This window comes from Alexandromys fortis, unplaced genomic scaffold, assembly GCF_014885135.2.
Source record: "Alexandromys fortis isolate MF-2015 unplaced genomic scaffold, M_Fortis_MF-2015_v1.1 scaffold_72, whole genome shotgun sequence".
Classification (NCBI taxonomy): domain Eukaryota; kingdom Metazoa; phylum Chordata; class Mammalia; order Rodentia; family Cricetidae; genus Alexandromys; species Alexandromys fortis.
In genome coordinates, this window is record NW_026067969.1 from 1,468,773 (window position 1) to 1,492,410 (window position 23,638).

At 51.4% G+C, this 23,638-nt stretch overlaps 1 protein-coding gene across 13 annotated transcripts in view; it reads right to left on the reverse strand.

Moving 5' to 3' along the window:
• Ccdc187 (coiled-coil domain containing 187) overlaps positions 1-21,803 on the reverse strand; it is a 53,172-nt gene extending 31,369 nt beyond the window's left edge. For 3 of the 13 annotated variants that reach the window (XM_050155083.1, XM_050155082.1, XM_050155079.1), the window contains exons 1-7: positions 15,634-17,299; positions 14,746-15,242; positions 10,142-10,234; positions 8,562-8,654; positions 4,357-4,473; positions 2,723-3,888; positions 2,175-2,269 (exon numbers count right to left, since the gene is read on the reverse strand). In XM_050155083.1, coding sequence (XP_050011040.1) covers positions 2,175-2,269; positions 2,723-3,888; positions 4,357-4,473; positions 8,562-8,654; positions 10,142-10,234; positions 14,746-15,242; positions 15,634-15,776 — 2,204 coding nt within the window. In that variant the 5' untranslated portion in view covers positions 15,777-17,299. The other 10 variants (XM_050155085.1, XM_050155086.1, XM_050155088.1 and 7 more) reach the window with 10 other exon arrangements.
• Positions 21,804-23,638: the final 1,835 nt, after the last annotated feature.

Genomic DNA, 23,638 nt, shown 5'->3' on the forward strand with positions numbered 1-23,638 from the left:
GCCCACAGCCACCATGTATTCACTGTGATTGTCCCTGAGTACTAATGGCAAGTGCCTGTGTCCTGCTTGCCTATTATACTGTATAAAGTGGCCTCTGAAATGTTCTGCTACGTTTATGTCTCTCAAGTAAATCTCTCTTTGAAATGTCAATATATCTCTTAAAGACTTTAATTTTTGTGTGTTTACAGAATTTAATTTTCAATGTTAGAATTTTGTTTTGGGGGCTGAAGAGATGGCTCAGAGGTTAGGAACACTGGCTACTCTTCCAGAGGTCCTAAGTTCAATTTCCAGCAACCACATGGCGGCTCACAGCCATCTGTAATGAGATCTGGTGCCCTACATGCCAGAACACTGTCTATATAATGAATAAAAGGATCTTTGAAATGAAAGGAATCTGTTTTCCTTTGAGTATTTAGGCATTTAGGGGTCTGCTGTTCTGGACTGTTGTGTGGCATGAACACCAGGGAGAGCATCAGGAAAAACAAAGGCAGATGTTCAGACAAGTGCAGGGATTCCAGGAGCACCCCATTGGGGTAGCTGAATGGGAGACTAACCTGAGTCACAGCACTGGATAAAGGAAATGTGAGGAGACCCTAGTGCACCAGCAGGCTGCAAAAGCTGAGTCTACATCTTCCCAACAGGGAACAAAGGGAAGGACACTCAGGACACCACTGAAGTGTCAGAAGCTATATTCTGAGGGCTGGGGGTGGGGCTGGCACCTTACAGTGTGGAGTAGTGGGTGGAGGTGGCAGCTTACAGTGTGGATCTCCTATAGAGATGCTGGAGGTAACAGACAGGTAACATTTGCAGACCACAATGTTCTCATCCTGTGCATTTAAAAACAGGCTGGGAGCAGGCAGGATGTCTCAGTGGGTAAAGGCTCTTGCTACATAAGCCTGGCAACCTGAGTTCAGTCCTTGGAATTCATGTGAAGGTGGCAGGAGAGAGCCATCTCCACCAAGTTGTCCTCTGACCTCCACAGGCAAGCTATACAGCATGTCCTCACCTCCATACACACAATACTAACTAAATACATTTATATGTTAAAAATAAATAGTTCTGGGCAGCCACCACTCAGAAGGTAAAGGTAGGCAGATCTCTGTGAGTTCTAGGCCAGTCTGGTATATAGAGCAAGTTTTAAGACAGCCAGAACTACACCAGGAGGCCCTGTCTTGAAAAACAAACACCCCCCCAACAAAAACAAAAAGAAAGAGAGAGAGAGAGAGAGAGAGAGAGAGAGAGAGAGAGAGAGAAAGGGAAAAAGAAAGACAGACAGACAGACAGACAGACAGACAGAAAGAAAGAAAGAAAGAAAGAAAGAAAGAAAGAAAGGGCTGGAGAGATGGCTCAGTGGCTCAGTGGTTAAGAACACTGGCTGCTCTTCCAAAGGATATGGGTTCAAATCCCAGCTCCCACATGGCAGCTCACAGCTGTTGTTAACTCCAGTTCCAGGATACAACATCCTTACATAGGCATACATGCAGTCATAAAATAAATACATAAATAAAAAGGAAAAAAAGATTCCAGTACTTGGGAGGCAAAGGCAGGAAGATCTCTGTGAGTTCAAGGCCAGCCAGGTCTACAAAGTGAGTTCCAAGACAGCCAGGACCATTAAACAGAGAAACCCTGTCTTGAAAAACAAAAAGGCTGTTCTGTAGAGAGCTCAGTCAGTAACATGCCTGCCATATAAGCGTGAATTTACTCTCCAGGATCCACATTAAAACAAAACAGACATGGTGGTCCACCTTTATAATCCCAATGTTAGGGGAGCGGAGGCAGGAGAATTCCTGGAGCTCACTGGCTGGCCAGTCTATCCTAATCAGCAAGACAAAAGTACCAGGGAGAGACCCTGACTCAAATACCCAAGGTTGATAACTCCTGAGTGCCAATATCTGAGGTTAACCTCTGGCCTACAAACACACAAACATGTGGAACTGTATACACACAAAGTCCATTCACGTGCATGCACACATATCTACACAAATGTGTTGCTTCTAATCACAGTGACTTTCCCACCTCAGCAAAACACAGCAGTGTCTGCTCCGTAAGGCACCGGGGTTGCCACGGCTGGTCCCCCAAGGAGCCACACTGTCATGAGCACCCATCCTCCCCTACTCCACCCCAAGCTCCCTATATTTTTGCCCAGGCAGAGCATCCCTGCCATCCCCACCCACCTGTCTGGAGCCTCCTGGTTCCCAAGCACCATGCCAGATGTCACCTTGCTCCACTTCTGCAGTGGTGACCCGAAACTCCCGGGGGCTTCCAGGTCCTAAAACAGAGAAGACACATAAGACCCACACCCTCATTTCAGGTCAGAATTGGGCTCCAGCCTCTACCAGGGCTTCAGCCTGGACTCTCGGGGCATTTCAAAGAATTAGGGGTGAAGAGGCAAATACCTCTAGTCCTGTCTATCTGTGGGGACTGTGCTGAAACTCCCCCGCCAGACAATCAAACAGGAACCAAGTTCAGCTAGGAACAATCCCCAACATTGCCACCATCCCAGCCAGGGACCAAGGTGTCCCAAGCTTATCCTCTTCTCGTTAGCATTGTCTCCATCCCAGGTATTCCCTCAAGCTGCCCAGAGGCAATGCTATCTCACCCCCCAGGGCCCAGTGGCACCCAACCACCCACCTGATGATGGGCAGTAGGCAGGCAGGGATAGCCAAGAGCCTCAGGCTCAAAGGCTTGGCTAATCCCCTTCTCATCACCACGGAGCACATACCTCAGACTGTACGGAACTGGGAACAAAGGTGACGATGCCAGGGCTCCTCTGGGAAACCACAGGGACAGCCTTGCCCAGGATGGCCTCTTGCTGTTTCCGATATAGCTCCTGCAGCCTCTGGTTCCGCAGCTCCAGAGTGTGTGCAGCCAAGGTCTTCTGCTCCATGGCCTGTTGGCGTCGGGCCTGGGCCTTCCGGCGCATGAAGTCACGCAAGGACTCAGAGTTACGTGGCTGGCCCAGAGGCTGCTGTGGCCTTGGACAGGGTGGGGTCTCCAGGGTATCTTGCTCCTTTGCTGGTTTGCTCTGAGGGAAGTCCTGGGCAGGCTCTGGCCAAGCTGGCTTGACTTTTGAAGGAGGAGGGCCAGCACCTTTTTCCTTACTGTAGGGACTCTGAACAGAGGCACTACTCCAGGGCTGCTGGAGAACAGGATGTACCCTCGCCACAGAGTTCCATGGGCTGTACCCAGGAACCTCCCAGTCTGTACCAGCTGTGTAAGTCCTCTGTGAACAAGCTTGGCCAGCCAGAGCGCTCCAGGGTCGCTGTGAGAAGGGGCCTGACTTTTTAGGGGGGCTTCCAGACCTCTGGAAGGAGGGATCCTGTCCTAGATTTTCCCAGGCCCTCTGTGGACTGGTTTGCCAAGCCATGGCACTCCAGGGCCGCTGGGAGAAGGAGCCTGGCTTTTCTGGGGTGCTTTCAGGCCCCTGGAAGGAGGTGTGTTGTCCCTGTGCTGCCCAAGCTCTCTGTGGACAAGACTCCCGCTCAGCCGCCGCTTTCTTCCAGTGTTGCTGGCTGTGCAAATTTCCAGCCCTGCCCAAGGAAGAGCATTTCCCTTCTGTTGTAGTCCAAGAACTCTTTGGGGAGCCCTGAATGTCCCAGGGGTTCTGGAGTCCCTGCTGGCTCTTCCCTGCCAGGTTTTGTGGCTTTGGTTTTGATGACGAGAGCTTCCTTGCCACCCTGGGGCACCTGGCAAGCTCCAGACCAGTCTGGATTTGCTGGCGCAGGTCTTGTAGGATCTCAATGGCACCCTGGATAGTTCCTGACTGAACTTGGAAAGCTAGGTTGGGTGTGTGCTCAGAAATCTGCTGGTCACCACGGGCACAGGGAAGCTTAGAGAACCAGGTGTGGACAGATGTGTCCCCGACTCTTCCTGCTTCCTTGTCAGAGCCTACAAAGACAAGCGATGAAGGAGTGTTGAGGTCTGTGGGCTGGGGGAAAGAACAGACCTGCTCCTCCATTCGGGACATCATGGGGGTGACCAGGGAGACCTTGGCCTTGGCTCCACAAGCTCCCTCTCAGTCTCTGCCCTTATGATCAGTGCACAGGAGGACAAGTGCTGCATTTGAGTGAGCCAGCTCCACATGTGTTGGCGGGGTACACGGAAGGGCAGCAGGTGTCCCCCACAGGAGTGGCCATTTCCATCCACTCTCTTCACAAAAGCCCACGTAGCACGTCTGCTCTCAAAGCTGAGAAAAGCTCTCTTCAGGTTTGTAAAGGTAATTACTCCCAAATGTCTATCCGGGAAATCTCGAGAGGCTGCCCAGTTACCACCCTGGGGGGGCAGCACAGAAATCTCTGTGCCTACTCACAAATGCCACAGCAAAACATAGCAGGCTAAGGCTGAGGCAAGAGGTACCTAATTCCGTGGCGGGGGCCTTGTTCTGGAGCCGGGAGAGGGCAGGAGGGGGCCCAAGCAGCCGCCTCACCAGGGCTTGTCCTTTCCTCCAGGCGTACACACCAGTCAACTCAGAATCTTAAATAGAAAACACACAGCCGGGCCACGGCCCTCAGACCACTGGCAATGGTTCACACCACTTCTGGAGACAACTTGGCATACCCCACAAGGGCTCACAGGGAAACCCCTCACATCCAAACCCCTGTGGGAACAAAGCCAGATGTTTAGTCACTAGCCAGCGTGGGTGAGGAGCACCCCAGGGTGACTGATGGTGAACCCCAGGATCCTGTTCAATGGCGAGGGTAATGAAGACTCCCCAACAACAACTTTCCCCATGAGTATTCCACACCAGCCTAGGCACACAGCCCACATTTGACCAGGAACAACGGCAAGGCCGCAGCCTCCGGTGACACCCGCAACCAGCCACTCAGCCAGGGTCTCCTGCCAGGGCCACGACGGAAGCCATGTCACAACCACATACCTTAGCTGAGAAATTAATACACTCTGAAGCTGGCCAGAGTCACAGCCCATGTCCTTGCTTTAAAATGCATTCAACTAGGGCTGGAGAGATGGCTCAGTGGTTAAGAGCATTGCCTGTTCTTCCAAAGGTCCTGAGTTCAATTCCCAGCAACCACATGGTGGCTCACAACCATCTGTAATGAGGTCTGGTGCCCTCTTCTGGCCTGCAGACATACACACAGACAGAATATTGTATGCATAATAAATAAATATTTTTTAAAAATGCATTCAACTATCAAAATGTACGCAATTTTTTCTAGAAGGCCACCTCGTGGGATGAACATTCTCCACTCTGCCCCATCCATAGTTCACGGTAAGTTCACAGTTTTCTTACACAGGCTTACACGAGGCTCACACACAGACTCACACATTCACATGTTCACATGCTTGCACACACTCACCCATTCACACAGGTTCTCAGCCCATGATAATCCACATACTCATACGTTCACATGCAGGCTCACGTAATTCATATGCACTCATTCACATTAGCACACATGCTTACATATTTCCACATGCTCATATGTTCACAAACATGCACTCACTCATTCACAGACATGACCAAGCACTCAAATGCACAAGCAACCATATACACATGCTTTTTACACTCGCATGTGTGAAGTGCACATGCACACAAATTGCTCACAGACACAGACATACTACTTTGGGTCCAACCAGCTCTGCAAAACTCACATCACACCTAGTGTGTTCCCAGCCACTCCACCCACGCTCCTGCTCCAGGTGGTTAAGAGCACTGGCTGCTTTTCCAGAGGACCCGGGTTCAATTCCCAGCACCTACATGGTGGCTTACAACTGCCTGTAACTCCAGTTCCAGGGGATCAGCAACCCTCTTCTAGCTTCCAGAGGCTCAAGGAATGTATATGGTGCATATACAAACAGACAGGTAAAACCCTCATACATAAACAAAAACAGCTGTCAAGTGGATTCTGGGGGTTGGGACAGAATTTCCAACAATTCTGAAAAAGCCCTAAGCACACTCCTGGTACATATTTATGTGAAAATCAATCAAGTTTGAAAAACCTTGAGAATGCTTTCGCATCCTGTGTTATCAAATATTCAGGAGAGATTTAATCCTTTATGCAAAATATGCAAATAAATAAGCAAGGCATCCATTAGTATGCAAATGTGCTTTTGTTTTAGTGGATGCTTGCATAACTAAACAGAGACCGGTTTAAGACAGTCTGCTGCAGAACAGGACACCAGGCCAAGAAAGGTTAACCTTGGGGCCTCATAGTCCAGACCTGGGGCAAATCCCAGCTGCTGTCCATCAGCCATGGCTACAGGGCTAGTGCCTAGACTTCTCCGTCTATAAGAGGGGACTGTGTTTAACAGCGCCTCCTGACAGGGCCTAGAATGGTTCCTGCCTTTTCAGGGGGGTGAGAATAGGAGCAGAATTCTTCAGTCTCAGAGTGAGGTGTTTGGTTGGGCTGGTCACACCCGGGTTTCAGTAGGGAGGGGGATGGTTGAGCTTCCCAAGAAGCATCTCAGTCCTGCCTTTATGTGCCGCACCCACCTGGTCATGTGCTCTCTCTGCCAGGCACTGAGCCAGAGGCCCCATGTAGGGAAGACGGCCCCCACTGGCCTCTCACACTCATCCAGCCTCCCCATTAGCCCACCAGAGGAGTCCTGGTCGATAAATGGGTCCTGATGGGCACATTTTTTCTTCTGCCGAGCAGTTTAATGGCAATTAATTTTTTTACGGGAGGATTTTTAATCTGTGGAAATGGATGGAGTCCCCAAGTGCCCTGTCAAAGCTCCAGACCGACCTAATCTATGATAAAAAATGCAAAGCGAGGTGATATAATCTGAAATTAAATATCGGGCTTCATTTTCCTTTGGCCCGGATGGATGAATATTTTATATCTATTGTGATTTAATTTTTTGTTAACTACAGCAAATTTCTAATTCATCCAATTCCCAAGTCCTGTGGCTCTGACCCCTGAACCCAAACTCATCTCTCCTTAGCCCAGCTGTGGCTTCGTCACTGACAGAAACTAATGGTCACTACCATCAGGGTGACAAGGTGACTACGATGATGAATGCAGCCGGTGGCACGCCCTCTGACCCTGTGTCAGGCAGACGGCAGGTCATTTTTCAAGCAAGCCATTAAAACAAAACAACAGAAAGCGGGGCGCGGGGGGGGGGGGGACAGATGATGATGATGCGGAAGGTGGTTGTATTTTATGCATTTTCAGGGCACCTTCCAGAACCTTCTTGTCGTTACCGTGTCTCTCACTCTTGGGTGCCAAAGGTGTTTGTCCTCCACACCCTGTATCACCTCTGGAAGACTTGTGTATAACCTCTGCTAAGACACAGTGGGCTAGGCAGAGACTCGTTATCCTAGAAGACACGGCTTTGCTTGGGAGCAGAGGCGACAGGATCCTGAGCTGAAATGGAGGTGTACACAGAACCCATACTACCCATGCTGGTGGCTACAGAATGGTGACTTCATAGGGGTGGGGAAACTGAGGCAGGGAGAAAGTTCTCCCAGGCCCTGTGTGGCCTTCATGTTTAGTCCTGACAAATTGACTTCAACCCCAATGGGAAGTAATCTCTACAACCTGGAAAGTCTCAATGGTTTTGCTGAGCCCATGCTGGAGCAGGAGGTCTAGACAAGGGCTCAGGCATGGTTTCTAAATACACCTGGTTCTCCAGCAGGGCACACAGCCTGGAGCTAGATGGGTCAAGGCCCAGCCCAGGTCTCTGCTTATGTGACCCTGAGTAGGCTGCCAAACCTCCCTGGGTCTCAGTTCCCACATCTACAAAATGGGAGCCAAGCTACCTCTCTCTTAGCATGTCTCAAAGACATCCTAGACTCTTCCCAAGCATCTGAAAACACTCACATATGGCCTTTCTTTGGGGTTCAAGGATCCAGCTAGATGGAGGGAGCCCTTCAGTTCACCCCCACAAGCTATAGAGGCAGCACCCTGACTGGGAGGCTGGGTATCTATAAGGATCCAAGCTCAGGCCAGGCAGTGGTGGCACACTCCTTTAATTCCAGCACTTAGGAGGCAGAGGCAGGCAAATCCCTGTGAATTCAAGGCCAGCCTGGTCTACAGAGCGAGTCCCAGGATAGTCAGAACTGAAACAGAGAAACTCTTTCTCAAAAAACAACAACAAAACAAAAAAGAATCCAAGCTCAATAAAGGAGGTGCCCTAGATAGAAGCTCACCTGCCATCCCAGGTCACTATCTCAATCCCCTGAGGACCTGCCATAAAACTGACAGCCACATGGGTCAGGGCGGAACACCTGCAGGCAGCTCACAGAGCCTCTCCACCCCCACTGCCCAAACATGCTTTCACCAATAATCCTGGACCCCATATCCAGGAAGGCACACAGCAAAGTGTCCACACACCTCAGACAAAGGGGAGAGCCGGGGCTTCCACCGGCGTGTGGCCAAACGGCTTTATGTCATTCCCATCTGCAGGAGCTTAAAGGACAGTCACATCACTTAGGGAGCTGTGGACTTCTGCTTCACAACAAGGCATCCTCAGATCCCAAGACCCTCAAGCTTCCTTGCACGTGGTAGAATTGGCAGCCATGTCCCCAGCACAGAATCAAGAGCCTTGTGTCACCCTCACCATCTAGAATCACAGACTCTGTGGTCCCAAGTAGCAAATCTCACCTCTGCCTTTGACAGTTTTGCGGGGGACAGATGACTTTGGAGACTCTCTTTTGTAAGAAGCACTTCTGATCCTTTTGATGTTTGTCCTTGGAACTGAGAGAGGAGAAGGGGAGACAGGGAGCAGGGAACCTTAATCAGACAAACTGCAAGCAGGCAACACGCTCACCTTGACCCCAGAGCCTGGGTTAGTGTTTGCTGAGTGAATGAATGATTGAATGAACCAAGTTGCAAGGAATTCCAGGTGTAGCATCTTTGCCCTGGACATGACTCCTACCAGGGAAGGAAGATGGAGGCTAGAAATGAAGAGTCCACTCTGATTGAAAGACATGTTGGCATCACTCTGATGGGGGAGAGCCTCTTCAAAGCTCCACAGGAAGTTCAGTGGCCAACTAGAGTGAACTTGTTCACTTGGGAGGCTGAAGCAGGAGGACAAGTTCAAGGCCAACCTAAGCTACTAGTGAGGTCCTATCTAAACAAGAAAGAGGAAGAGCACTAAGAGGAGGAGAAAGAGGAAAAGAGAAGCAGGAGGAGGAAGAGGGGGAGGAGGAGGACATGTCCTGTGGGATTCCTGTCATGTGACATGCCCAGCGTCATCAGAGCTACAGAGATAGGAAGCAGAATAGTAGGTCCGAGGCTTTCCAGCATGTCTTGCTTTCAGAGGAAAAGGAAAGTGTGACAGTCAAGAGCTGGGGACCAGTGGGCCTGGGAGGACTGTGACTTCTGCATTCCATACTTGACCTGTAGCCCAGCAGCCACACTCATGGTATGGAAGAAAAAATGGCTTATCTGACAATTGCTAGAACAGGATTTTGTGGAAGGCAGAAGAGAAGATAGGGCAAGGCTCAAGGAGGTCCTGTCTGACTTGTCAATCAGCCAGCTTGGGACCCTGCCTACATCTGCCATTGACTCACAACCACATGGCAGGGAGTACCCCAATACACCTGTGCCTGCTGTCCAACAGGTGCCAGCTGGAATACTGACCAGCCTTTACCCTAGCTATCACCTATGCCCCTCCCTCTCCATCCCCTCCCTTGCATCTACAAAACCTCCTAAAAGTCTACACAGAGTCTAACATGCAGTCTAACCAGCAGCCCCTGAGCCCAACATCCTCAGACAAGGTTGAGGTTCCTGCTATCTCCTCATTCAGGCTCCTTTTTTGTTGATCAGAAGTGTGGAGCAAAACCATAGCTGTTGGAATCTAAAAGTCTTCATCCCTACCACCCACCCTTCAGTATCCCCAGGGCCAGGCAAGGTCATCTTGGGCACCGCCTTCCATCTACAAAATGGAATAACAAGCCTCAAGGTTAGAAGGGATCTCGAGGTGAGGGTTCAGAACGGGTGGGCCTACAAGGCTGTAAGAAGGACGTGGCCCTTCTCTGCACAAAGGATGCCTTTGCTGGAAGACAGCACCTGCTTCCATTCCTACCGTGACTACTCCGTTGGAGAGGCAGAGAGTAAGAATCCAAGCTCCTAAGCATAGCAGGATGTCGCCAACTCCCTGACTGACCCCTTTCTAGCCAGGGTCCTCTCTAACCATAAGTGTCCTTGTTAGTCTCAGGGTCCAACCTAGAGCCACTCACCTGAAGCATGGTGCTGGGGAATCCTCGAGAGCCCCCGTCTCCGGCTGAGAGGTGCCCGGTCTTTGCTTCTGTGTTCAGCTGCACGAAGGATGCCTGAGCCAGGAGAATGGAAAGAAGAGATCAGAGCAAAGTAACTTCCAGAATGGAGTTCCAGTTTAGAGCCCCTGGAAGCCTTAAAATTGTTCCTCTGCTCAACACCTCAGGCCAGAAAACACATCCCGCAAGGCCATCTGGACACATACCACGGTGACTAGCTAAGAAGTCACACAGAAGTCTCATCAAAGCCAGCATAAACATCTTGTTCTGGAAGTTTTCTCAGGCCAATTATGAGCAGAGCCCTCTAACGGGCCAACTTTCTTCTTTTTACACAGTCTAGAACCCAACCCCAGAGAATGGTGCCACCCACCACAGACAACTCAATTAATACAACTGAGATAATCCTAGGGCCAGCAAGATGATTCAGGGGGTAAAATCACATATCCATGGCAAACCTGAGTTCAATCCGCAAAGCTCTAATAATGACAGAAGGAGAGAACCAATGCCACGAAGTTGCCCTCTGGCCTTCACATGCTTGTCATGGGACACATGCCACCACACACATACATCATGCACACAGAGAGGATTTTGCTTTGTTTTGCTTTGTTTTATTTTGGGTTGGTTTTGTTTTCTCAGGACAGGGTCTCTCTGTGTAACACTCTTGGCTGTCCTGGAACTCCCTCTGTAGACCAGACTGGTCTCGAACTCACAGACATCCACCTGCCTCTGCCTCCCAAGAGCTGGGACTAAAGGCATGTGTTACCGCCATCCGGCAGGACCATTTATTTATTTATTTAAATTTATTTATTATGTATACAGTGTTCTGCCTACAGGTATGCGTGCAGGCCAGAGGAGGGCACTGGATCTCATTACAGATGGTTGTGAGCCACCATGTGGTTGCTGGGAATTGAACTCAGGATCTATGGAAGAGCCCCCAGAGTTCTTAACCACTGAGCCATCTCTCCAGCCCAAGAATTATCTTTTTTAAAAGTCCATCTCCCACAAACCTATTGCCCAGGTGATTCTACAGCTCATCAAGTTGACAAGTGAGATTAGTCATCACACGAGGTGACTTTGGCATAAACACAGAGGCCACAGTACTGACAGCAATGCAAACAACAGAGCCTGTGCTCTTGAGAGTCTGGGTTCTGCAAGGAGTTAGATTTGAGACCTCGTGGGGCTGGGGAGATGGCTCAGTGGTTAAGAGCATTGCCTGCTCTTCCAAAGGTCCTGAGTTCAATTCCCGGCAACCACATGGTGGCTCACAACCATCTGTAATGAGGTCTGATACCTTCTTCTGGGCTACAGACATACAAACAGACAGACTATTGTATACATAATAAATAAATAAATATTTCAAAAAAAAGATTTGAGACCTCATGTATCGTACGGTAGCAGGGAACTCTCCACTTTGCTTTCTCTCTGAGACTGTGTATGAGGCTGAGTTTAAAGGTGATGAATTATTTAATTTCAGGGGAAAAAATTCCAAGCAACCCAGTGTTCAGGCTATAGCATGGGTATCGCTGGCTTTTAGCCAGGTTTGCAGTGAAAATCAGAAGCAAGAGCAGAGAAGGATTTGCAAAGCCTTCGGTTTGACCCGAAAAGGGCCTTTTGCAAAGTCGGAGCCGAGGATGATCTGCAAGAAGATTAATTTCAGGAGAGAGCTGCTGGGGCAGCCTGCTTGCCGAGGGACACCTAGGCACTCAAAGGCCACTGAAGCCAAAGTCCAAGTGGGCCCATTTATAGCTAGGCCTGTGGCAGACCTTAGCGTTGTCCATGTGATGCTGGTTTTTTTTTTTTAAGATTTATTTATTTATTTTTAAATATTTTATTTATTTATTATGTATACAATTTTCTGTCTGTGTGTGTGCCTGAAGGCCAGAAGAGGGCGCCAGACCTCTTTACAGATGGTTGTGAGCCACCATGTGGTTGCTGGGAATCAAACTCGGGTCCTTTGGAAGAGCAGGCAATGCTCTTAACCACTGAGCCATATCTCCAGCTCCCTATTTATTTATTATGTATACAGTATTCTCAGTACTTTGCTAGAAGAGGGCACAGATCTCATTACAGATGGTTGTGAGCCACCATGTGGTTGCTGGGAATTGAACTCAGGACCTTTGGAAGAGCAGGCGGTGCTCTTAACCACTGAACCATTTCTCCAGCCCCGTGATGCTAGTTTTGAGGTACAGAGAACACAGAGATAATGAACTTGTGGAGGCTCCTAAGGAGGTTTCAAAGCAAAGTCTTGGGAGGCAAAGTCAAGATTCCTGCAAATTGTTTGCCCTTGGAAGGATGGAGTCTGAAGCTCCGAAGGTGAAACCTAAGCTACAAAAGAGACCCCAGGAAGTTAGAGCTTCCTGGGCAGTAGACGTGCTGAGGAAAGCTGCCGGCAGCAGCACAAACAGCCCAGGAGAGAGAATGCAGGGGCTGCAGCAAGTAGGGCCTAGAGGTGGGACTGCCCAAGCCCTTTGGAGCTCATACCATGTTCCATGCACCCTAAATGCTGGACACAAACTACATAATACATACTACAGGGGCTGGACGGATGGCTCAGTGATTAAGCACACTAGCTGTTATTGCAGAAGATACTGGTTTGGCTCCCAGCAGCCACTACAGGCAGCTCATACTGATGTGTTTATATGAGTTCATCTTCTGGCCTCCATGGGCACCAAGGCACACATGTAGTGCACATTCAGGCACACAGGCAAAACAGTACATATGTTAAAAAAATTTAAGCTATAGGATATAATATTTTCCTGATAGTTTCAATCTCAGCTTGGCCTAACACCTCCTTGATGGTTCTTTGTTTTCTTTGAAATGGACGTGTTTGGCCCATATCATTGTATCTTAGAAAAACAAAACTTTCTGCCTTGAGTCTCAGAGGAAAGTCTGATTGGATCTTTTAGCAATTCTAGAACCTTTGAGCTTCTTGGAGATGGGCTAAGTGGATTTTTGCTCTGAGGTAAGACATCAGAGTCCAGGGCAGAATGGTATGGTTTTGATATTAAAATGTTCCAAAAGCTCCTGTGTTGAAGGCTTGATCCCAAATGGTGACAGCATCTGAGGTGACCAGATGCTAATTCTAGGAATGAGTTAATCCATTGATGGGTTTCTAGCCAAATAGGCTAGGGGAGGTTGATAGGATGACAGAGTGTGTCTTTGCAGGGTATATTTTATCCCTGGGTCCTTATCTCTGTCTCTGCTTCAAGTTCACTGTGTGGTGTGCAGGGTGTCTCTACCACGCCCTTGCACCACGCACCCCTCCGCCACGCCCTCACACCACCTGTGCAGGGTGTCTCCGCCACGCCCTTGCACCATGTATGCAGGATGTCTCTGCAATGCCCTTGCACCATGATGCTCTTGCCATATAGCAGGCCCAGAAACAATAGATGACCGTGGACAGAGCCCTCTGAAACATAGGCCAAAGAAAATCCTCCTCTTCTAGATTCTTTTTTTTCCCAATATTTTGTCACAGTGTATACTAACACACATCTCAGAGAGCAGAGTAGGGTAGTCGTGGGAGGAAGGTACACGGCGACTGGTGATGAACTTTGTTGCTTCCTCTGTACTTAACTGTACTTTCCAAAAAAAAAAAAAGTACTCCTTGAAAGAAAGTCACAGAAGGACAAGACCCATGGGCTCCCATTTCTGAGGTACCCAGAGTCATCAAACCCACAGAGACAGGAAGCAGAAGGAGGCGGGTGCCAGGGGCTAGGGAGGGGATAGGCTCTTGGGGTTGGAATGACGGATGGGTCATTCTAGAGAAGGATGGTGGTGATGGCTACATAACAAGAAGCAGGTGCCTGCAGTGAACAGAACACTTTTAAATGGTAAAGACAGGACTGGAGCCATGACTCAGCAGGTGAAGGTGCATGCTGTGAAGGCCCACATCTTAAGTTCCATTCCCAGGATGGATGATAGAAGAAGAGCCCCTGACTCCTGCAAGCCGTTCTTGACCTCCACAGCTGGGCCGTGGCAACGCTCCCACACACATATACATACACACACAAATAAATAAATGTAATCGATTTTTAAAACAGTGACATGACTAATTTTATGTTCTGTACTTTACCACAGTTTTTGAAAACAAACCTACTGCCTTAGAAAAGAGATCCTTCTCTCCCCCAGAGAGACCCCGAAGCAGCTGCCTGGCCTCCAGTATCTCCGCCAAAAAGCTCTTGAGGTATTTGTTTAACTGTCACCCGCCTTTCCTGCTCCAGAAAACACAACCTGTCTTGCTGTGGGTAGCAGGTGGGCTTTGCTGGTTGCACCTAATGGCGCCCAGGTCTGTTTGAACAGCCCCTGAGGCTGCGGAGACAAAACAAAGATCCCACTCCCAGGAAACTAGGTCCCTCCTTCGTCTCCCACAGGCCCTCTGGGTCTCTGTCTTCCAAGGCTCCATCCCTCCCATATGACATGTAGCTCCCAGTTGTCTGTCTCGAGGGCTGTCTGTCCCGTGTGCCTCGGTCACCACCATAGCCTGGTCTGAAACACTACCTTCCTGGAATCAGCCCTCCCCTTTTCCCACAGTCTGTGGTCCACACCCGCTGGGCAAAGCAGCCACTGACCTGGGCAAGCAGCCACCGGAAGGTCATTTGTCATCCTCGGGGTCTTCCTCCGGAGCCCTGTCGAGGAGGTCTTGTAGAGGCACGAGGCACTAGAGGGGACAGAGGTGCCCAGGGAGGCACAGCTAGCCTGCCACTGTGCCTGGGCCCGGATCTTGTCCCTCAACTGCTCCAGACGAGGGTTGCTCTTCCTGGGCTGACGCTGGGGCCCCAACACCAGGGGTGGCCTTTCTTTCCAGGGCCCATGGAAAAGTGCGCATGAATCATGCCCGCCTGAGGAGCCAGAGAGTCGGCCAGATGACACTGAGCTGTTGGCATCCCTGGTGTCCAAGCATGGGGACCACACGGGCAGGCTGCAGGTCTTCATGTAGGGGCTTGGCTCCTTGATACAATCAGACCAGGCCACAGAGGGAGATGCCCCAAAAGTCCCCAGCTTCTGGGAAAGCAAAGGCCACCTCAGAAAGCTGTCCTTGGCTGCATGAGGATGGGACTCTTCTTCCCTTGGAGAGAGTGACAGCGGCCAGTCAGAGAGGAAGATCCCAGGTGGAGTCCTGTGATCCGCAGAACCCCTTTCTCCTCATCTCTACCTCACGCCTGAGAAAGACAGGAGGGACCGAAAAATGCCACCACCACGTGGACACGCCCTGACATTCTCAGACACTAACCACAGCTTTTTAAGGTTGGTACCATGATAAGTTCAATTTATGGATGAATAAATTGAGGTTAGGAGGAGCCAGGCCAAGCCCAAAGGCACAAGCAAGTTTTGGTCAGAGACCCACACGCTGGACCTCCGCATCTTCCCACCTCCCACAAAGACGCCGTCCCTGGGGGAAGGTGACCACAGGACTAGTAACAGTGCTGATAGTTTTGTCACGCCCGCACAAACACTACCTGGGCTTGATGGTGGCCTTCCGACTGGCCATTCTCCCTGAGGTCTTGGGGGAGTAGAGACCTTCTTGCTGGCTGTCCCTGGGGCAGGTCTGCCAGGTTACCCTTCGGAAGGTGGGCGGCACCCCCATGGCTGGGGTTGGCATTGCACCAAGGCAGGAGAGTATGGATGACGAGCCACACCACCTGGGGGCCCAGGTCTAACGGTATAGTCACATGGTAGCTTGTAGGTCTACCACTCAGTGCCCATCATGGACTGGCTACTGCCTTGCTCCGGGTACTGTCCAGTATGGGTCCTCCGGCCCCCAGAACAGTCATTAGAGATGGGTAAGGACAATGAGTATTAGCCCTGGGTAGACAATGGCTGTGGGACTTCCTGATGGGCTGCTTCTCATGGGGTGGGAGAGAATTCCAGGTGACCCATGACAGCATAATAACCCCGTGTCACTGAGTGACGGCCTGAGGCATCAGCCCCTACGTGTGGCTCTAGCCAACAGCTGCCCCTGACATTCTGGGGAGCACACATTCAACAGAGACTTCTGAACGTCAATATGGTGGGAAGGATTGGGTTCTGAGGTTGGTAAGCCCTGTGCTCAGCACAGTTCCACAAACAAAGGACTCAAAGCCCAGCCCTAAGCAGGATAACCTTGGACACTGGGACCACGCCCCTCCCAGAGGATTGTAGGCACCTCACAGGCCCTTTGTTGCCTGTTGGCTGGGAAGGGAAGGTGCGGACAGAATCAGGAATCCCACCGGACTTGGGGCTTTTCTTCCCAAGAGTTCCCAGAGAACAGAAGACTACAGCATGAACATACCCAAGACTTGATGTTTCTGTTCCTTAACGGTGCAGGAGATGGTTTACAGGGCTTGCGTATGTTGGGTGAGCCTCTACCTCTGAGCTATACTCCATCCCTGAGACTGTTACTGACGGGTCTGATCTAGGGAAAGGGACACAAATCCCCAAAGACAGCAATCCAAGGACAGACTGCCTGATTGTGAGCCGAGGCTACCTGTGTCCCACCAGCTCCTAGGCTCTCCCTCATAGCCAGGACATCCTGGCACAGAAAAGATGAGACCCAGAGTTGAGTTACAGGGCCCTGGACAGACCTGGTGCCAGCTTCTCCATCTACTGCTTTCCTGGGGCTGAGGGAGAAGAGGCGTTCTAGCTGGCTGTTTCTAGAAAGGTCTGCGGGTGTGACCCCCTTAGTAGGGTGAGCAGCAGACCGGTGACAGGCTTTGGGACAGAGGCAAGGGGGTGCAGTGGGTGAGCCCTGCCACCTGGGGGCCCAGGTCTGCTACAACAGTCAAGCATTCCTCTTGGCAGTAGTAACTACATGGTTCTGCCTTGACTGCTGGCCTAGAGTCATCCTGCCTGGGCACATCTGCTCCCATGGGCAGACCTGGAGCAAACCCCATTCATGTGTTCCTAGATGACATTTTTAAGAGAACAGTGGTCTCTATGAGCAAACTACAGGGTGGCATCAGGTATTTTTAGATGTCTGGAAAACATGTAAGCCTTCTAGGTTTTTCCATACATGCTCCAAGAGGTGACTAGAGAGGCAGCTAGGATTATGCCAGACTGGGGCATGCTAGCCCAAGCCAGGACATAAGGAAGCAAAATAACAGGGAATGACCACAGCACCCTTGGGATTCAGAGAACTCTGCTTTAGATTTCTCTGCTCCAGAGAGCCTTCCCAGAAGGGCCTCTGCAGCCTTGTTATCCTGTCTCTAACTTTGCTGCCTGTTAAGATTGGGGGGTGGGCAGCCCTGAAGTACTAGGGCTATCAAATCTCCAGGGGCTTGGAAATATGTTATGTAACAGCTTTTTTTTTTGTTTGTTTGTTTTTGTCTTTTTGGTTTTTCAAGACAAGGTTTCGCTGACGTTTTTTGAGCCTGTCCTGGAACTAGCTCTTGTAGACAAGGCTGGCCTCAAACTCACAGAGATCTGCCTGCCTCTGCCTCCAGAGTGCTGGGATTAAAGGCCTGTGCCAAAACCAACAAACCAGATTCATGTAACAGTTTTTTACCAATATTGAAACATTACAAACTGAAGGGAAGCTCTCTAGGCAGGGAGGCAAACAACTCAAAATAGATTTCAGGAAGTCCCTGAAACCTACCAGATTTACCAGGCCCCTTATGCCAGAGTAAGCAATAAAAGACTTCTTTCAGAGAAGCCAAACTTCAAAGCACAGCTGCCTGGGAGAAGCAGGAACCAGCCAAGCAGACTAGAAGAGTTTTAGACAAGAGTCACTTGGAAAGGACATTCTCCAGCCTGTTGTGCTGCCTCCAGACTATGCAGTGTGCTCCAGGTTCCCAGCTTGTGTGACCTGCCAGCTATGCTGAGGTGGGCCTTGGTGATTTAGCTGTTTTTGAGTCATTTCTGTTCCTGTAAGTCACCCCCACACCCATATTCCTATAAGTAACCCCAGTAAAACTCCTTGTTTCCTCAAGCTGGACTTGAGTGAGATCCCTACTTTGGATTGTCGTGGGCTCCCTAGCAGGGATGAGCGTTGCATCTCCCCAGGAAAAGATCTGACACACAACACCCTTGAATCATGGTTACCTTTGGCACCAGGGAGCCCATGAGGTCCTGTTATGTTATCCTAGAGGCAGAGGAACAGGGTGGTTCTGAGCTCAGGAGACAGTATTTTCTCACTGGACTAGCATCCCTACTTCCCACCCACAGGGAGCTGCCTTGGGGCTGAGCTGTTTCCACTAACTGGGGTTCGACTTGTCTGGAAGAAACCGCACCGTAAACACAGCGGATTAGCCGTAGCAAGTACTTGACTGCTGCTTCCAGCTAAGTTATTAAAGCAAAACCCTGGTGAACAGAAACATAAAACCCAGTGAACAAAAGCAGCAGCAGCAGCCCCTGCAGGCTGGCTCCCACCCACCGTGTGGGAGCAGTGCCACCATCCTGCAGACCAGGAGTGCCTATCCCTCTGTCTCCCATGCCGCCCCACGGGTTTGGCACTCTGCCCTCCCTTGTCTCCCTCAGCCTTGGCAAACAGCCCAGTGGAGGCTGCCACCATGTAGTTCTCACAGCCCAGGTTCACCCCCGAGGCCTCAGCTGCAGCTCAGAGGCCAAGGTCAAAGTCAGGGTGCCCTCTGCCGATATCCAGTCCATGGCAGGATAAAATCCATAGACGGCCCGTCCTGCCCCAGGACTGCTCCAGCAGCTGACCGGACAGAACTGCACTGTGTCTGCCATAGGGGAACTAGGGGTAAGGCATTGTGGCCTCTGGGCAAACCATGGCCCCGGAAAAGGATGGCACACGCCCCTCCCCCCTGCCACGCCTGTTCTTAGTGCCAGCAGCAGCATCCCAGCCAACAGGGAAACACATCGCAAGGCCTGGAGGTCTGAACCTCAGGACCCTGCTCTTGGGCTCCTGGCACTTCCCATTCCTTTTGTCCCCATGCTTGTGAAGTACGAGTGCAGTCTCAGAGGCCACGTGTCCCCGTCCTTCCTGCATCCTCCCTCAGCTCTTTAGGAGGGCGGTGCCCTGCCATACTACTGACCACATCCCCTTCTGCCTCCCTCAAAGGGCAGGGCCCCCTTAGGGATTGAGCACAGCCTTGCTAGCAGCCAGACTGGCCAGGTCCTTTTACAGCATTCCCAGAGCCCCCTGTGAGGCGCTGTGCTAGCCACTGGGGAGTGTGACCTTGCATCATACTTTGACAGCCTTGTGAAGCTCACTGTAGCAGAGGGACCAAGTAACATTTCTAAGGTCCTGGCTGGGCCATAGTCCAGAATTCTAAATCCTCGCTACAATCCACCCACCACACCCTTGCAGCCAGAAGCAGCAGCAGCAGCCACCTGTGGGTCCTCGGGACCATGCAGAACTTCACCTGAGGAGCAGCTTCTTGTCAGGGAAGGGATAGGAACATCCAGCAGAATAGTCTTCTGTCCAGGGACCTCAAACAAGTCATTCAGAGCTCTCGGCCTAAGTATGCTCCTCAGAAGAGTGGGCCGAGCCTTAGGAGGGCTCCTGTGAGGTCAGAGGCACACAGATTACAAGGTGCTCACCTGGCTGGGCATAGGATAATAAATGAAAACATGCCAGGACCAGGAATGCTGACCAGGACCCAGTTCGCTGTCCGGTTCCTCCGTGAACCACAGAGGTTCAGCTAAGCGTGACAGCTACTCGGCAGTAGAGCCCAAGAGGCACCTCCCCTCCGTCCCCTGTGACTGCAAAAAGTACACAAGCTTCAGCCCGCAGCATAGCAACATATGCTATGCTTAGGCTACAGTCTGGGTGGGCAGGTGGCAGCGGGTGGGGAGGGGCTTTCTTCTGGAAACCTGCGATGACTCTAATTAGCCCCATTGTTTATTTCTCACCGCCTCCTCCCTGGAAGAGCAAAACCCAGCACAGTCTGGGGGCAGCCAGTGAACCGTGAAGGGGAGCAGGGCACCACACCCACCACCCTGGGGGCCCCTAGGGCTTGAAACCTCAGCGCACTCTTCAGCAACATAGACTCAAGGCTGGCGTCCTCATGTTGGCATGGCACCCAACTGCCAACATGACCGCCTGGACTACAGCCCGATCAACACCTCCGGCTGCCACAGCCCTACCCGGAACACACCAGAGTGCTGAAGGCAAGGAAAAGGAGTGGAGCCTAGGGCTTCTAACAAAAGCATCTTACTTTCCGCAGGACAAAGCAGGTCACAGCTGGGAATAACAGGCAGATGGCAGGAGCACCCTGTGTTTAAACACAATTCTCTTCCATGACACACAACATATACATAGCACACAGATGCATGCATGCACACACACACACACACACACACACACACACCCGAGGGTTAGCCAGCTCCGTGGCTGGGGGTGGGGTGTGGGCATCTGATTTGGGTGCACTTCTAAATCCGGCGAGCCTATCTTTCTAGCCCCCCAGCCTGTTCCAACACCGACCGCTCTCCAGGGAAGTCAGCTGACGCCTCACTCTGATCTGAGCCCCAGAAAACAAAGGCCACACAGGGGTGGCAGCTGCAAGGGTAGAAAGGAGCCAGAACAAAAGCGATGATTTGGGAAGGATGCTGCTGTTTAAACAGGCAGGAGGAGGCGCCGAAAGGATGGAGATGAAGCAGACAAGTGGAGTGGACACATGGCTGTCCTCTCCTCAGAGGAGGTGGCTGGCAGGAGATGCAGGCACAGATGCCAGGAATGCTCCACCATCCCCCACCCCAAGAGCCCCGCTCTCGCAAAGCCCCTCTGCTTAGCAACCGTGATACAGCAGCCCCGCTAAAGCTTGGGAGACTCTATCCCTGCCCCGCAAGGAGGGAGATCACTGGAGACCCATGTCGACAAGAGAGAAGAAGGCAACAAGAAGAAACCCCAACCCAGCACCAGCACAAGCCTGCTCCACAAGAAGCACAGGCCTGTAGGCCCCTCCAGTACTGGTACCCTTCCTCTGCCCCACCTTCACAGCCCACAGCAGTAGCCCCTGCTGATCAGGCCCCTGGTAGTCCTCAGTGGCTACTGTTGACAACAGTTGTCAGCAGGCCACCACTGGGGCACTCAGACTTATTCCAGCATGTCACCAGGCTCTGGCTCCTCGCTTTTAGCCATGATCCACTTTCCATACCACTTCCTGGAATGGCAGCCCTCAGAACTCTGCTCCTAGCGGCTTGACTGTGCCAGGTCCTGGCCAGGGAGCATACTATGAAAGGAGCCTGTGGGCGACCCTCCTTGAAAAGGTCAGAACAGGGGTCTGGTTTCCATCCAGTGCTCCCTTAGCCTTCAACACCCAGAACCCCGGCCTTTGGGGGGTGGGGGGGCATTCCAGCAGGACTTTCAGCCAAGTTGTAGTGCCAAGAGCCCTCCAATTGACATGACAATTGGGGGGGGTCCCCAACAGTGGGGCCTGAGCCCAGTGAAGAGCAAACCTGCAGAATGGAGGGGCAAGAATACTTCAGGCTGAGGAAGCTGAGAAACCGAAGTCTCCTCCTGCCCACCTCTGCCATGCCACCCTTCCCCGGACCCTCCCCTAGAGACCTGGGAAAGACTGGACACGGATCTGCTAGGATCCCCTGCCAGGTACTCACTCACTGGAAGCCCAGCCAGGAAGGGCCAAGAGTCTAGGAACCCAGGGTTGAGTCAGGGAGGGAGGCAGACCTGTACACGGGTTGCCAGAGAAACCCTGACTCCTCCCCCCAAATCCCTGCTCAGCACCTGGGAGACTCAGTGTCAGGGAGGGGCCTTATCTCTGCTGCTGGCCCGTGCGGGATTGTGGGTGGAGTGCGGGTGGGGCTTTACACCTGGGGCTCTCAACCCCATTAGTCCCTAAAGAGAGATAAAGGAAGGGGTTGTACACACCCCACTGCTCCCCACCCCAAGGCTGTGGTGATGTATCTTCAGCCTGGTCCAGAGCTTCCTCCGGGTTTTGATGTTGACTCAGCTCCTGGCCCCTGCATGCTCTCCGCTGCAGACACCCTCAATCCCTGCCTTCTCCGGCGGCAGCAACAGCCTGGAGACCTGCAGGACCCAGATTGCTAACCCACAGCTTCTGAATTGTGGGTTCCGGCAGAATGGACACAACAACCAGGCCTGGAGAGCAGCCCGGGAACCTTCCAGGAGGGTAGACAGACACACGTGGCCCAGGGTCTCAAACACTCCCGGGTCTGATAATACCAAACTCAAAGCCTGCAAAGCCACTTTTGTAGCTGGAATGGGCATCTCTCGGGCAGTGATAGGAGGATGTTGGGGCGACAAGCGGCTGGACTCAGGCTCCGCCTACACACTGCTACTTTGACTCTGCACGTGCTGGATCTTTGGAGTAAAAAACTTACATTTTTCCCAAGGCCTTGACGCTTGAACTTTCAGCTGTGGGAACTATCAGCCCGACTTCCGTTCCCTGCTCCTAGGACTCCCTGCTTCTAGGACAGTCTGATGAAGGTCCTCTCCAGCTGCAACTCCCAATGATGCCAGCAGGTGGTGCTGAAGAACGCAGAGCACTCCTGCCACCCACAGTCCCACTTGCAAAAAGAGATACCCTCTCAGCCAAAAAGTATTCCAGGAAAAAAAAATCTTTTCTCAAAAAATTCCTCTGGGTGTCAAAAAAAAAATACGATTCTGGACAAAGACTGGGAGATGGCTTTGCCCCTGGGATACACAGGGCACTCCCCTAGAAGGAACATGGCCGGGAAGTGGGTAGGGACTCAGTGCTGACCAGGCATAGCCCCGCCATTGCAGCAAGACCACAGTCTAGGTTGCTCTCACAGGGCACTAGTCAGGCAATCCTGAAAGTGTATCTTCTGTAGCCCATTGTTCTAGAGTTCTGGGGACATGCCGACGGCCACCTCAGTCATTATCTAAGACCTGGCCCCAACGTCTGAGGTTCGTTCCTGCATGTGGACGGGCCTCAGGGGTGTGCTGGTCCCTGGAGATGAGGTGACGCTGAAGGGACACTGGAAAGCCCCAGCATGGCAAACACGGCTCCTGCAGGCCTTGCTCCTGTGAAAAACTGTTAGATTACGTTCCTAAAGCTAGCCCCCAAGGTCTGGTCCTTTATTTGGTCATTTCCCCATCCTGAGGCTGACTACCAAGCTCCAGATACCAAAGTATAGAGCCCAGCAACAAGAGTCCCCCTTGACTACCCTAATTAACATGCCCAATTAAAATTAAACACCTCATTCTAGCACAGGGTTCCCCCTTTTACTGTTATAAACTGCCATTTCCCTATGGCCTGCATCTGTCTCCTCTTTGCCCCACCCACACCCACCCCCGGAACAAATAACCCTTCTCTTCTCCCTTGTTGCTTTTCCCTTCTCCCTGTCTCCTGTCTTTGTCTCTTATTCCCTGTCCTCTGGGACAAACTAATCTCCTTTGTGTTGAGAACTTGGTCTTGTGTCCTGAGCCAATACCGATCCCTTTCAGACTTCTTGATGTCAGAAAAGCAAGAAGTCCTCTAACCCAAAAGCTAAACAAAGCTTATGCTGGTTAGTGTTTTTAAGTCATCTTGACACAAGCTAGAGTCATCTGCGAGGAGAGACCCTCAACAGAGGAAATAC